Genomic DNA, 16,202 nt, shown 5'->3' with positions numbered 1-16,202 from the left:
TATTATAGTGTCTTTCCACAACAAATGTAATCAGAAGTAGCACATAATGCATGGCTCACTACATTACTATATCACAATCCCCTCCACCGCTGAGCAAAACTCCAAGATGGCATAAAACGCTTATGTTGCCCATACATGGTACAATTATTACATCATTTTGTTCGATTATTCCGACTTTTCCAACATGTCCGATCGGATTTTTATTTTTAAAAATCGGTTAATCGATTCTTTCTTTCTTGGTCGAAAAAAGATTCTTTTAAACTTTCATTCATTGTTTTGGTCGAATGAATAGGAAAATGTAACGTTTTTATTGTACCGTGTATGGGCAGCATAAGCTTCAGCATGCAGCGTGTGCATCACTCACACATGTGCATTATACCCACAAGTCCTTTGCATTCTTTAAAATGAGCAACACTGGTCTAAGATAAGCTAGATGTCATTTTTAATTCTACATTTTCATGATAGTCTATTGTTTTCCATTCCCTAGCCATGTTTTGTGATATCTACAATAATGATGATAATTGTGAGTGGCACTACAAGGCTTGTGGAGCTCCTTGCTTAAAAACTTGCAGAAATCCAAATGGCACATGCTACTCTGACCTAAAAGGCTTAGAAGGTAAGACATTTCTATAAGCCATAGGAAGTGTCATGTTTAGTCATTTGCTAATGTGGGGAATAACTGCATCAGCATCACAGAATGCCTGGTGGTAATAGGTGTGATGTCGTCCTGGGAGGCTATAAGTTTGCCATATCTTCATATGTGGGACATGTCTAATAATGCCTTGATTTACAGTATATTATTCATTAGCAACTTGAGACCATGTTTAACCCATTTGATAATATTTTGAGGTGTACTATAGCATTCAAAGGGAATTTAAGGAGATGGGTTCACAATGAATGAAAATGCAGTGCAAACATAACATATGAGGATCCCAAATCAGATCATGCCAAAAAAGCAATGCTGGCAAAATGCCCGCCAGTACCCAAAACAAATCCACAAATGAATACACAGACATATACGGTATGTACTTACACATACATTAATATATCTAAGATCGAAATTACCACCTGCATACATACACACATAGATAAATGCATGCAAACACAGAACAAACAATACAACGCCAGACAGAACAGTTCTCAGTTGAAATAAATATGTTATCAGTACAAACATTTTTGGAATGAATATAGATACATGTAAATTCATGTTATATGTTTTTTCCTGATCCACAACAGGATGTTATCCTATATGCTCAAAGGAAAGACCTTACTTTGATGAAGATGTGATGCAATGTGTGGCTCAGTGTGGCTGTCTGGATAATGAGGGCAATTATTATAACCTGGGAGAAGAAGTTGAATCTTGCAATATCTGTGAAAAATGGTACAAAGATTTGCCTTTTTTGCAGTATAACTAGCATTTTGATATACAGAAATATACATATAGTCTAGTCTAGGGAATACATTAATTGTTTTTTATTAAATAGCATTCCTGTTGCCTGTGTAGATATTGGTAGGGTCATGTAAATTTGTGGACGTGTGTATGGGTGAGGTTTTTGGAAGTGCACAAAATCAACTTAAATGTTCATACAGCATATAGGAACTACGAAAGAGGCTTTGTTCAAACTGCATTACAGCTATAATGTGCACACTCAGGCCTGAAACACACCAGAGGAGTTTTTCTGAGCGTTTTGAGTTTTTAAATCTGCTGCTAATGTTATCCTATGTGTCTGTGCACACTGGAGCAATGAGGTTTTGTAAAAAACCCCATAGCATTACATTGGGAAGAGCTTTTAGAGGTTTCAAAACCTCTTCCCAATGTAATGCTATGGGTATTTTTACAAAACCTCATTGCTCCAGTGTGCACAGACACATAGGATAACATTAGCAGCAGATTTAGAAACTCAAAACGCTCAGAAAAACTCCTCTGGTGTGCACCAGGCCTCACAGTGGATCCCTTCTACAATCTGCTGACCACTTCCATTTAGCTTGGTTCTGGTCTGTTTAGTCTGTTGTAATGGACACCTACAGAGCCCTTCCATTGCAGAGTTTCCAATATTTTTTGGTTTGTTTTTGATGAACTCATTACAGGCTATCTCTTATCACTAAAGATTTACCACAGTGTTTTTGGTGAATTCATTACAGGCTATCTCTTATCACCCAAGATTTACCACAATATTTCTGGTAAACTCATTACAGGCTATCTCTTATCACCCAAGATTTACCACAATATTTCTGGCAAACTCATTACAGGCTATCTCTTATCACCCAAGATTTACCATAGTGTTTTTGGTGAACTCATTACAGGCTATCTCTTATCACCCAAGATTTACCACAATATTTCTGGTGAACTCATTACAGGCTATCTCTTATCACCCAAGATTTACTACAATATTTCTGGTAAACTCATTACAGGCTATCTCTTATCACCCAAGATTTACTACAATATTTCTGGTAAACTCATAACAGGCTATCTCTTATCACCCAAGATTTACCACAATATTTCTGGCAAACTCATTACAGGCTATCTCTTATCACCCAAGATTTACTACAATATTTCTGGTAAACTCATTACAGGCTATCTCTTATCACCCAAGATTTACCACAATATTTCTGGTAAACTCATTACAGGCTATCTCTTATCACCCAAGATTTACCACAATATTTCTGGTAAACTCATAACAGGCTATCTCTTATCACCCAAGATTTACCACAATATTTCTGGCAAACTCATTACAGGCTATCTCTTATCACCCAAGATTTACCACAATATTTCTGGTAAACTCATTACAGGCTATCTCTTATCACCCAAGATTTACCACAATATTTCTGGCAAACTCATTACAGGCTATCTCTTATCACCCAAGATTTACCACAATGTTTTTGGTAAACTCATTACAGGCTATCTCTTATCACCCAAGATTTACCATAGTGTTTTTGGTGAACTCATTACAGGCTATCTCTTATCACCCAAGATTTACCACAATATTTCTGGTGAACTCATTACAGGCTATCTCTTATCACCCAAGATTTACTACAATATTTCTGGTAAACTCATTACAGGCTATCTCTTATCACCCAAGATTTACTACAATATTTCTGGTAAACTCATAACAGGCTATCTCTTATCACCCAAGATTTACCACAATATTTCTGGCAAACTCATTACAGGCTATCTCTTATCACCCAAGATTTACTACAATATTTCTGGTAAACTCATTACAGGCTATCTCTTATCACCCAAGATTTACCACAATATTTCTGGTAAACTCATTACAGGCTATCTCTTATCACCCAAGATTTACCACAATATTTCTGGCAAACTCATTACAGGCTATCTCTTATCACCCAAGATTTACCACAATGTTTTTGGTAAACTCATTACAGGCTATCTCTTATCACCCAAGATTTACCACAATATTTCTGGTAAACTCATAACAGGCTATTTCTTATCACCCAAGATTTACCACAATATTTCTGGCAAACTCATTACAGGCTATCTCTTATCACCCAAGATTTACTACAATATTTCTGGTAAACTCATTACAGGCTATCTCGTATCACCCAAGATTTACCACAATATTTCTGGCAAACTCATTACAGGCTATCTCTTATCACCCAAGATTTACCACAATGTTTTTGGTAAACTCATTACAGGCTATCTCTTATCACCCAAGATTTACCATAGTGTTTTTGGTGAACTCATTACAGGCTATCTCTTATCACCCAAGATTTACCACAATATTTCTGGTGAACTCATTACAGGCTATCTCTTATCACCTAAGATTTACCACAACGTTTCTGGGGAAATCATTTCAGGCTATCTCTTATTGCCGCTGCATATTTAGGAGTATGGCAGTAACGGAGATGACTGAGGAAACTTGCAGAGAGCAGAGACATTGGAGCTAGGCCACAGGGTATGCAGCATAAAGGATAGTGTGAGGGTGAACTGTTTTTAAACATCAATTCAGAGAGTTTCCAGCTCACCTCAACAATAAAGGGGAAGGGGAGAGCTAGGGGTCCATAGGCAAAACAAAACTGTAATCTATTAAAATTACTTTTGGTTATGGACAAGGCCGGATTTATACTTTTTCTTCCCCTAAGCCAAGTGTGTAGTGACTCCCCTCCTGTGCAGTATCACCCCTCCTATTCCATGTGCAGCCTCTTCCGTATGCAACATCTATACACTACAACACCTCCCTTGGACATCAGCTTCCCCTTTTCATGCATTGCTCCCAATTTCAGCCTCCTTCTTCATATGCATTATCCTCTTTTTTTATGACCATGTGCCCCATTGGGCTGCAGCCGCCCAAGGCCTGGGCCTTCAAAGCCTTTCCAGAAATCCGGCCCTGATCATGGAGTAATCTGAAGCTGATTTAACACATTCATGGTGCATTTTAAATCAGCTTATCCCTTAAAAATGCCCAGAAATAATGTTTATATGTGCCAATAGAATTAGCCAAAGAACTGTATTCTTTTTTAATTTTCTTAAAGCTGTACTACAGCCAAAAGTTTAAAAGCGGTTTTACACTACGAGTGCTTTTCTAAGCACCGGTGATTTGAAAATCCTTTGCTAATGTAATCCTTTGTGTGTGTTCTCACTTGAGCGATGCGATTTTGTATAAAATCACGCACAGCATTACATGAGCAAGCAAGCATTTTTTAAACCCTGGTGCTTAGAAAAGCACTCGCAGTATGAACCAGCACATTGTTTCTGCTGCACTTCCTGTTCTTGTGAGACCGATAACAGTGCTGACACCAGCAAACACAAAATAAGTAGTGATGCTTTTCTATCTCCAGATTTAAAATCATATATCTGATTGTAGTTAGGCTCTAAGCTAATATGTGACACTTTGTCTTTCAGCTTTTGCACAGAAAATGGGATTCAGTGTCATCCTGACTCTAATGGTAGGTTATTCAGTTTATCTTCCTAAATCTGTAAAATGACTACATCTGTGATATATTATAAGATATCTTAACATAAATTACCATTTATGTTTCTTAAATTGTATTGACTTTGACTCCAGTGGCGCAAGGATTGTGAGGGCAGCTCACATGGTCCTCGCAAAGACCGAGCTCCGTGTTTCAACTACGTGAGTCATGAGATCCAGCCGGTTCTGCCTCCTCCCTGCCTACATGTTTCGACTAAACACCTGGTCTTTGTCAAGGCAACAGGAAATAGGCATACTCATAGAGGAGGGGTTTTTCAATAAAGGCATTCTTGACGTCCGCAAACACTATGGATGAACTGGGTAGGCAGCTCATCCAAATTAGTTGTTCACTTTATGCAAACTGTGGCAAAGCACAGCAGCATAGAGAGGAAGGGATGACGAGTGCATATGAAATACATCCATCTCAGCACACGCGCATACCTTCAACCAACTCTACAGATTTCAATTCACTTGTAACTGCATGCATTTAATATTCTATTTGTTCCATTTGTTTCTCTTGCATGCAAAAACCAACAGTTAATATGAATGCAATAGACCATATTGGCAGCAAGCCACACACTGACCAACTGTATCACAGGTATTGGATCAATTCCCACAGGGACATAGCAACAGAAATCAATTTCAAATTACAAGAACAGGCAGGGAGGAGGATTGTCGGAGACTCATCTGTCCATAGACAGGCAGACCTCAATTACACATATATAGACTAGGTCCATATAAACATTAAGCATAGATCAAAATGGATCTGCAAGTGTATGCCTGATTGACCACAGTAAGTTTGGCATAAAGGATCCCTCCTCCTTTAGTATCCATTACATCAGCGCTGTCCAACTGGCGGCCCGCGTCTTCCTGGGATGCAGGCATGACTTGCGCCTGCATCCCTCTTATTGTGGCCCCGCTGGCCTCTCCTGTGTCCCCGCTGCCGCTGCTGCCCCACAGCTCAGACCTGTCACTATCTAACTGGGGGGGCACCTGTCACTATCTAACTGGGGGGGCACCTGTCACTATCTAGCTGGGGGGGCACCTGTCACTACCTAACTGGGGGGGGGCACCTGTCACTATCTAACTGGGGGGGGCACCTGTTACTATCTAACTGAGGGGGCACCTGTCACTATCTAACTGGGGGGCACCTGTCTATCTAGCTGGGGGGGCACCTGTCTCTATCTAACTGGGGGGGGCACCTGTCTCTATCTAACTGGGGGGGCACCTGTCACTATCTAACTGGGGGGGCACCTGTCACTATCTAACTGGGGGGGCACCTGTCACTATCTAACTGGGGGGGCACCTGTCACTATCTAACTGGGGGGGGGGGACCTGTCACTATCTAGCTGGGGGGGGGGCACCTGTCACTATCTAGCTGGGGGGGCACCTGTCACTATCTAACGGGGGGGGGGGGCACCTGTCACTATCTAGCTGGGGGGACACCTGTCACTATCTAGCTGGGGGGACACCTGTCACTATCTAGCTGGGGGGACACCTGTCACTATCTAGCTGGGGGGACACCTGTCACTATCTAGCTGGGGGGACACCTGTCAATATCTAGCTGGGTGGGACACCTGTCACTATCTAGCTGGGTGGGACACCTGTCACTACAGCTGGGGGGACACCTGTCACTATAGCTGGGGGGACACCTGTCACTATAGCTGGGGGGACACCTGTCACTAGCTGGGGGGGGCACCTGTCACTATCTAGCTGGGGGGGGGCACCTGTCACTATCTAGCCAGGGGGGCACCTGTCACTATCTAGCTGGGGGGACACCTGTCACTATCTAGCTGGGGGGGGACACCTGTCACTACCTCAACTGGGGGGGGCACCTGTCACTACCTCACCCGGCCACAGCATCACCGGCAGCACGGCCACAGCAGCACCGCAAGGCATTTCAGCCCACACATCATCCCCAATCCGGCCCAAAACACTATTGCCAGGCACAGCAGCCAGTAGAGGAGAATTTAGAAGCCAGGTGAGAGGTGTCTACCATATTAAAGGGGCATTCTGCTTATTTATGTGAAATGCTGTCTATTTATGTGCCCCATGACTGCTGAATTTATCATGTTGGGGGCCTCATGGTTACTGGATTTGTCTTGTTGGGGGCCTCATGATTTGTTGGGGGCATCACGATTGCTGAATTTGTCTTGTTGGGGGCCTCAAGATTGCTGAATGTGTCTTGTTGGGGGGCCTCATGATTTTTTGGGGGCCTCATGATTGCTAAATTTGTCTTGTTGGGGGCCTCATGATTGCTGAATTTGTCTTGTTGGTGGTCACATGATTGCGAACTGCGAGACTATGGAAAAGCTAAATCGTTATCATGAAACAATAGCGTTAAACCTACTTTTTTAGCTTTTTAAAACGGAAAATAAAACTGGGAGGTTCTAAAAAAAAACCACATTTTTCAGGAGTAGGATGGATGAAATTGTTTATCTTCACAGTTTATTTTCAACTTGGATTTTCCATAATGTTCATGTATGAGTTAAAACGTTTGTATGTAGTTTAAATTGCTGTTGCCACTTTGCGATAGATAAGTGACTTTTGGGTTGCAGTTTGGACACTCAGCCTCCAAAAGGTTCGCCACCACTGTCCTAATCTAATGTCCCACATTGCTAAATTCATGTAAATTTGTCTCCACCCGTGGCCACACCCGCATTCTGGTCCATGGCCACACCCATTTTTCGGCGCGGCACGCTCTACACGCAACGGAACCCCCGTGGTTTTTGGCGCCACACAACTTCCCTGACATCTTAAATTGCATTTTGTGGTAAGTGCTGCCAATCTAATTGTCCTTTAAGTGCATTTTTTTTCCTGGGGGGGGGGGGCTGCGACTCTAGCAAGAACCCTCGGCCCTCCACCATGGGGTCTGAAAAAAAAATGGCCCTCCATGCCCATGAAGTTGGACAGCACTGCATTACATGATCTCTCTTTCTCCTCCAAAGTTAATTACAAATGTGACAGACATGCAAGGATTAGCATTATCAACAGAAACACTTTGTGCACAAAGCACAAATGCACTTTCCTTTGTTTTTTCACACATACTCTTCTCACTCCTAATATTAAGCGCCAGTCCTTTTAAAGGGATGTTTGAAAGATTCTGTCTTTGGTAGGTGACAAATATAAGAGCAATTTTTTGTTCCCTTGTACATTCCCCCTCTTTTGACAATATATGAGTGCACAGCCAATAGAATTAGCAGTGAAGCCAGGGGTGGGAAAAAGGGACAGCCATAAATTACATCCTGGCTTTGCCTGATCCAGCAAAGCACGTTAGCAAGTGTTTGAAGCAAGGGCGTAGGGCCCGTGGTCGCAGCGGTCGCCTTGGCTACCGGGCCCGGCTCCTGAGGAGGCGGGGGAGGGGCCCGGGGGGCCCATCTCCGTTTGGAGGGCCATGCGGCCCGTGCGCGCTGGTAGGGGGGAGCCGCAGCCGCGGGGAGGCCAGCCCGACCTCTCCCTCCCTTCCTCTCCCCGCCCCCCCCCCCCCCCCCTCAGATGCAGAGTGAGCGGCTCACGGAAGCGCTGTAGGCAGAACTCACCTCCCTGCGTTCCACTCGCCGCTGATCTCCTCTCTGGCTGGCTCTGCATAGATGCTGTTACACACCGGCTAAACAGGAAGCTGCGTGTGTAACAGCATCTATACAGAGCCAGCCAGAGAGGAGATCAGCGGCGATTGGAACCAGGGACGGAGGTGAGTTCTGCCTACAGCGCTTCCGTGAGCCGCTCACTCTGCATCTGAGGGGGGGGGGCCCGGGGAGAGGAAGGGAGGGAGAGGTCGGGCTGTCCTCCCCGCGGCTGCGGCCCCCCCTCCATTATGGGGGCGGGGCACCTACCTACCTGCCCTATCCTGGGGGGCAGCTACCTAATCTATCCTGGGGGGGCAGCTACCTAATCTATCCTGGGGGGCAGCTACCTAATCTAACCTAATCCTGGGGGGCAGCTACCTAATCTATCCTGGGGGGCACCTACCTAATCTATCCTGGGGGGCACCTACCTAATCTAACCTATACTGGGGGGCACCTACCTAATCTATCCTGGGGGGCAGCTACCTAATCTATCCTGGGGGGCAGCTACCTAATCTAACCTAATCCTGGGGGGCAGCTACCTAATCTATCCTGGGGGGCAGCTACCTAATCTATCCTGGGGGGCACCTACCTAATCTAACCTATACTGGGGGGCACCTACCTAATCTATCCTGGGGGGCAGCTACCTAATCTAACCTATACTGGGGGGCACCTACCTAATCTATCCTGGGGGCAGCTACCTAATCTATCCTGGGGGGCAGCTACCTAATCTATCCTGGGGGGCAGCTACCTAATCTAACCTAATCCTGGGGGGCAGCTACCTAATCTATCCTGGGGGGAAGCTACCTAATCTATACTGGGGGGCACCTACCTAATCTATCCTGGGGGGCAGCTACCTAATCTATCCTGGGGGGCAGCTACCTAATCTAACCTATACTGGGGGGCACCTACCTAATCTAACCTATACTGGGGGGCAGCTACCTAATCTATCCTGGGGCAGCTACCTAATCTATCCTGGGGGGCAGCTACCTAATCTATCCTGGGGGGCAGCTACCTAATCTAACCTAATCCTGGGGGGCACCTACCTAATCTAACCTATACTGGGGGGCACCTACCTAATCTATCCTGGGGCAGCTACCTAATCTATCCTGGGGGGCAGCTACCTACTACCTAATCTATCCTGGGGGGCAGCTACCTAATCTATCCTGGGGGGAAGCTACCTAATCTATCCTGGGGGGCAGCTACCTAATCTAACCTATACTGGGGGGCACCTACCTAATCTATCCTGGGGGCAGCTACCTAATCTATCCTGGGGGGCAGCTACCTAATCTAACCTATACTGGGGGGCACCTACCTAATCTAACCTATACTGGGGGGCACCGACCTAATCTAATTTATACTGGGGGGCACCTACCTATCTAACCTATACTGGGGGCACTTACTTATCTAACCTGTATTGGGGGCACCTAGCTAGCCTATACAGGTGGCAACTAAACTGGCTACCTATATTGGAGGCACCTACCTAACTAACCTATACTGGGGGCACCTACCTATCTAACCTACGCTGGGGGCAACTATTCTGTCTACCTATATTAGAGGCACCCACCAGGCTAACCTGTACTGGGGGCACCTATCTATCTAACTTATACCGGCGGCGCCTGCCTATCTCACCTATACCGGGGGCAACTATACTGGCTTACCTATGCCTGGCTACCTATACTGGGGGGACCTATAGCTGGCTATAGGGATTTTGATATGTGTGTGCCTCCGTCGGGTGTTGCCCAGGGAGGGGGGGATGTTGTTGCCGGGGGGGGGGGCACATCCAGATTCCGCATCGGGGCCCAGAGGTTTGTAGCTACGCCACTGGTTTGAAGAAACTTGAAATGGCTGTAGTTCCGCTCTTGGATCCTGAACCCACTTCCCATTATCACCCTTGAACTGGGCCGGCACTACAATACAGGCAAAGGGGGAAATAGCCCCAGGGGCCCAGAGTCTACAGGGGCCCCCAGAGTGTCCCTCATCACCCCTCTTAATTTCAGTTTGGTTGGCTGCAAGGTACTGAGCATGGAAATCTGCAGGAGAGAACAAGCGTCCCCCTGCTAAAAAGTATTGTTTACCAGACATTCGGCAGTGGTCTTTGAAGTTCTCAAATAGCGGTGACAGCCCCCTGTCTCCCTATTCTTCCTGCTTTGAATGCACGGAGTAGGGCTCCGCCACTCCACACGTGAATGCACAGCAATTACAGGACAACAGCCATACCTCCCAACTTTTTGCGTTAAGAAAGAGGGACATGTAAGCCACGCCCATGCCACATCCCTAACCACGCCCCTGACCACACCCCTAGTCACCCATACCATAAAGATTTTATAGGAAAAACATAACATATTTAGAAGAAAAATTCATATATTTACACAGATCTGCACAGGAGTCCTGAAAGAGGGACAAATTAGGAAGAAAGAGGAACAGAAGGACAGGTTTCCCAAAGAGGGACTGTCCCTTGATAGCTATGGCTATAATACCACAAGTAGTCTAAGCTCTGTGGTGAACATAGAAAACCGCAATGTTGCTGCGAGCAAAAAAAAAAAAAAGTACAATAGTAGCCCTAAGTATTTATTTTTGTTTCTTTAAAAAAAAATCTTTAAAGATTAACTGTGCTCAGTGTGCTGCTTTCTGTTGGTGCTGACAGCTGATAATTGCCAGGCTCCTGACCCTGGCTGACCTCGAAGAGTTACATTACCATGTCTCTTCACAGGCAGCCTCTGCAGTACTGGACAGGCTGCAGTGATGTGATCTGAGCTGTGTATTATCTCCTCTGCTTCTCTGCCTATCTCTGTCCTGTGTTCTCTGTGGGGAGCAATGCTGATCTTCCTGGATGCAGGCTTCTGCTTCTCCTTGCCTGGAGAATGATGTGGGGGTGGGGCGCTCACAGCTGCCTCTCACTTTCTATTGGCTGGAGGGAGGCACCAGCTTGCAGGAAGTGCACAGAGGAGAGGAAGGAGTGTCAGGCTGATCTTTCTGTCTCTTTACTGCAGGATCTAAAGCATTTGACAGTCTGTCCATAGAAAAACAGGACTTTAAGGAGAACTGTAGTGAGAGGTATATGGAGGCTGCCATATTGATTTGCTTTTAAGCAATACTAGTTGCCTGGCAGCACTGCTAAGCTATCTGCCTGCAGTAGAGTGAATCACAACAGAAACAAGCATGCAGCTAATCTTGTCAGATCTGACAAAAATATCAGAAATCATCTGCTGCATGCTTGTTCAGGGTTTAGGGCTGAAAGTATTAGAGGCAGAGGATCAGCAGGATAGCCAGGCAACTGGTATTGCTTAAAAGGAAATCAATATGGCAGCCTCCATATACCTCTCACTACAGTTCTCCTTTAAAGAGGAGGGGCAGGACCAGGATGAGGGGGCGGAGCCCAGGATGGTCCCACTCAAATCGGGACTGTTGTGGACTATGCAACAGCAGTGTGCGTGCATCAGGCGTTCAGTTGACTGTCCTTAGAAGGGAGAGGCTGCTTCTTTTTCTATTTGGAGATAGGAAGCTGCAACAAAATGTAAGTGCAGACCCAAGATTGCATCATATAGCTCTCACCCTGCTGCTAAATGCTTCTCTATTGATTGTTCACTGCTCTTCACAGCCAGCCAGTCACACTAAACCCAGCCTCCCACTATCACTATCCACTTCTGGTTTAAGACTTCTTATGTTACATAAGTCAGGTATAATATACAGTGAGGACTGTACAGCTGTACTATTTCTTGTTGGACAGCGCAGGGCACAAGAATCAGGACAGTATTGCATTGGCAGAGGTTTGTGTACCATTCAGGGTTTATGTGCAGTGATCACTCTTTTATCTTTTATTATTAAAGGATACCAGAGCCGAAAACCTTAGGAGAAACAGGGGGAGCCAGCATGTATGGTGAGCTGTCCTGATGGCTCTCGTTCTCCTGTATCCCACTCCTTTCTTACCTAAATCCCAGTGGCAGCCTCTTCTGGGTTGCAAAAATGGGCATCAGTATGCAGGCTGCATGTATCCTACAGCACGCAACTACGGCCTGGAGCGCTCTGTGCATCACTTAATTGCGACGTCATGCGCAGAGCGCTCTGGGCCACAGTCGCACGCTGTAGGACGTGCGTAGCCAGACCAGTGCCTGTGCTCTGAAGCTCGACTCCTGCAACCCCGTAACAGGCTGCTGTGGGGCTTTAGGTAAGAAAGGAAGGGATACAGGAGAACGGGGGGCATTCAGAACAGCTTACCAGACATGCGGGAAAAATGGTACTCCTCTTTAGGATGAAAAATAATCTCAATCTTTTTTTTTGCACTGATAAATTCAGCAAAACGTTGGAGTCGAGCTAAGATGCGTTAGTTTGTCAGGACCTGAGGGGAAGCACAAGTTGGGAGCGAGGGGTGGCAGTGAGCTAGGGAGATGGCGGGTGGTTGGAGGGCCCCAGGTAACATTTGACCCGGGGCCCCATTGAAACTAGAACTGTCCATGCCCTTGAATTGCAGAGCGCACATCATGCAAGCAAGTTTGTTTTATTCACATGATGATGTGGAAATAAAGCTATTTGTTTTCGTTTTCTCAAAATTTCATATCTTGTGATTGCCCTAAAAATTTCCGTGTCTTAGTAATGCGCTATTCCTCGGGATTCTGATTTCTGCATACCGATTTCAGCTGCAGAAAGCCAATTTCCAATCAGAAACTCGGAAATCATAATTCCGCAGAATCTGGAAGCTCATCCCTATTTAGGACTCCAGCTGAGTCGTTATGTTAGCAACAAGTATGTTAGTTCATTTATGTTTAAATTAATGTTTACTAAGAAATATTGTATGCTTGTATAAAAGAAAAAGAACTTGTTCTCCTATTTGACTTACATATTAAACTCTTTACATAATATTAAAATTCTATACAATACAGACAGTCTCCTACCTACAAACGACTTGATTTAAACTGTTTCATAGATTCAACATTGTCTTCATGTACAAAATTATTGTACTGGTTTTGTAGTTAAATATTTTTGTTGTTACATGGGACAGTATTATATAGAATGTTGTAAGTAGTTGATAAAAAAAATTAAAACTAACATTGAAAACAACAGCAACACAATTGCTAATACTATATGTCCGAATTCAGAGTTGTCCAAAAGTAATCATTTATGCAGGTTTCACTATGTATAACACATGACTTTGTTCTATGAGAGCAGAAGTTAAGGCTTCATTTATAGCAGAAATCTTCTTTTTGCAAGCTACATATATTTTGAGTAGCACTCTGCTACTTTGTTGACCTGGAGACAAAAAGAAGAGAAAATGCACACTGTGATACTAGTAGGCGAGGGCTCTAGGCCCTATAGGAAAGGTCTCACCTGGTTGTTAAGGCTGGAGAAACCTATATAGGTTTGCCAGCTGTCCCACTTGTGTCCCTCTTATGCCGGGGACCTGGCTTGCACAGATATTCTCACGGTCTTGGATGGTGATCCGGTCGGGATTCCACGGTGGTTATTTGGAACGCGCTGTGGTGGGCATGTTTTTCTGTGCTCAGCCGGTACGAGCCTGATTCCCCAGCTATGAGTGTAGTAGGAGATAAAAACAGCTAGCAAAGCAAGGTGGTGTTAGCCACAATTATATGCAAAGGCTGTGTTTAAAATCTGTATTACGACGCGTTTCATAGGGGAAAACCCCTGCTTTATCAAGCATAAAAAAAAATTTCATGTCTTTTCTGTACATGAAATAACAATTTCATATTATTATTCAGCCTGTAACTGTGAATATGAAGGAATAATACTGAAACTTGGTGAGGTCATCCGTCTGGAAGAAGGACCTCAGGGATGCAGAATTGTGAAATGTACAATAAATGGAACAGAAGAAACACTATGTTCTACAACTCCAGGAACTAGTTCCCCAGGTACAGTCATTAGCTCACTATTTCATTTAATACTGCAACATTTGAGCTGAGTGGCTTATTGTATGTAGGGATGAAAATTGGAAAGCCTTTTGCTTTGGGACAAAACCAGAACCTTTACATGTGTAGGTCACGGCTGAGGGGGCTAACTCACCCTTGTCAGCTCTTCTGACTGCTTCAATCCACACCACCTTCTATCACTCTGATACTCCTTTAAACTTTGGGGAGATGAAATGTGAAGTGGAGCACAATGATATGGGCATACGAAAATGCATTTTCACCAAAAGCATTGAAGTCTATGGGCATGAAAAAACACATTTTTGTATTGATAAGTATGAAAATGTATGGGCATGCAAAAACACATTTTCACCAAATCCAAGTCTATGAGCATGAAAAAAACATGTTTTCAAAAAGTTTTCCGTTTCACAAAAATGCCTAAAAATTCCATACAATTTTTACTTCAAATTTAGTCAGGTAAAAATGCACATTTCAATGCAAAAATTACTTTGGTGCAAATTCAAACTCAACCCTAAGCATTAGAATTGTGGTGTACTTAGATTGTGGGTTAAGCCATGGCAAATACAGTCCATGGTCCATATGCAATTAACTCTCCTGAGTTCTCGTAGAAGATAATTTTCATCTTCTCTGTAAAATAACTTTTCAGCATGTTACAACTGAAAAAGTACCGAAAAGTTGTTGAAAAAGTAATATCAAAATTATTCTGAGTATTTTCTTTCTTGCTAGTGGTTTAAAATGCATTTTTTACAAGGTGTGAACATATCACTTAGGTTAAAACTCAGGAGAAAATGTGAATTGCACATGGGCCAATATGTTATCCATGTCACTTGGAAAAAAATCGTTATTTTACACAGTGTAGAAATATGACACTTTTTGAGGAGGCTTCAACTTCTTAATGTCAAATAAAGTGAGTCAGTTATTAAAATTTGGTTGCTATATAGAGTTTGCCTTCCTTCCTCCATTAACCTCCTTGCCGGTCTAATTCCCGCGGCTCTGCGGCCGCGGGAACGTTTTTTGCATTTTTTTATCATGTAGCTAGCCTAGCGCTAGCTACATGATGCCCCCCTCCCTGCGGCGTCCCTCCCACCCCTCCGATCGCCGCCGGCGCACTCGCCCATAAGGAAATCCCGTTGTGAACGGGATTTCCTTAAGGGCTTCTCCCGTCGCCATGGCGACGATCGCGATGGCGTGGAGTCCCAATCCACCCCTCAGCGCTGCCTGGCACTGATTGGCCAGGCTGCGCACGGGGTCTCGACGGGGGGGTTGGGGGGCCCGCCCACTAACGCGACGGGTAGCGGCGAATCGGCGGCGAGCGGCGGCGATCGCAGGTGACACGCAGCAAGCAAAGCCGGCAAGGAGGTTTAGATTTCTGATCTCAAAGCGATCAAGAGACGCCATTCTGGTCCCGGGAATTATAAGATGTTGCAAGTCATGCTGGATCAAAAATTGATCTGCAGGGTGTTGGTGTCCAAACAAAAGGAGGAATTCTATTCGACAATTTTTCTTATAAGAAAATGGTCAGGGAAATTTAGGCTCATCCTGAATCTAAAAAAAAGCTCAACCCTTTTATAAAACAGCAAAAATTACAGATGGAATCATTAAAATAAGACTCGTATATGTGCTACTAATGTTCTATTTCTTAGCTGTACTACATATACAATTCATTATATCATAGGTTTATTTTCACTTCAGTCAGAATGTTTACAGTCTGGACCCACTGTTAGATAAAATATTTCAAACACCCCCACCTCCTGCCTGGAAATGGTCGTTGTGCTTTGGACTGACTCTTGGGGTTTTCAAGTCCAAAGCTCCCTTTCTTGGACTTGTCAAAA

At 44.5% G+C, this 16,202-nt stretch overlaps 1 protein-coding gene across 1 annotated transcript in view; it reads left to right on the top strand.

Moving 5' to 3' along the window:
- Nucleotides 1-16,202, top strand: part of LOC137537707 (mucin-5AC-like) — a 535,576-nt gene that overhangs the window by 320,084 nt on the left and 199,290 nt on the right. The window contains exons 26-29 of the mRNA XM_068259643.1: nucleotides 488-616; nucleotides 1,237-1,381; nucleotides 4,862-4,905; nucleotides 14,206-14,355. Of these exons, the coding sequence (XP_068115744.1) occupies nucleotides 488-616; nucleotides 1,237-1,381; nucleotides 4,862-4,905; nucleotides 14,206-14,355 (468 nt within the window). The remainder of the gene's footprint in view (nucleotides 1-487; nucleotides 617-1,236; nucleotides 1,382-4,861; nucleotides 4,906-14,205; nucleotides 14,356-16,202) is intronic.

This window comes from Hyperolius riggenbachi, chromosome 11 (genome assembly GCF_040937935.1).
Source record: "Hyperolius riggenbachi isolate aHypRig1 chromosome 11, aHypRig1.pri, whole genome shotgun sequence".
In the NCBI taxonomy this organism is placed as follows: domain Eukaryota; kingdom Metazoa; phylum Chordata; class Amphibia; order Anura; family Hyperoliidae; genus Hyperolius; species Hyperolius riggenbachi.
Note: the sequence above shows the minus strand (reverse complement) of the source record. Positions and strands in the feature narration are given on the sequence as shown.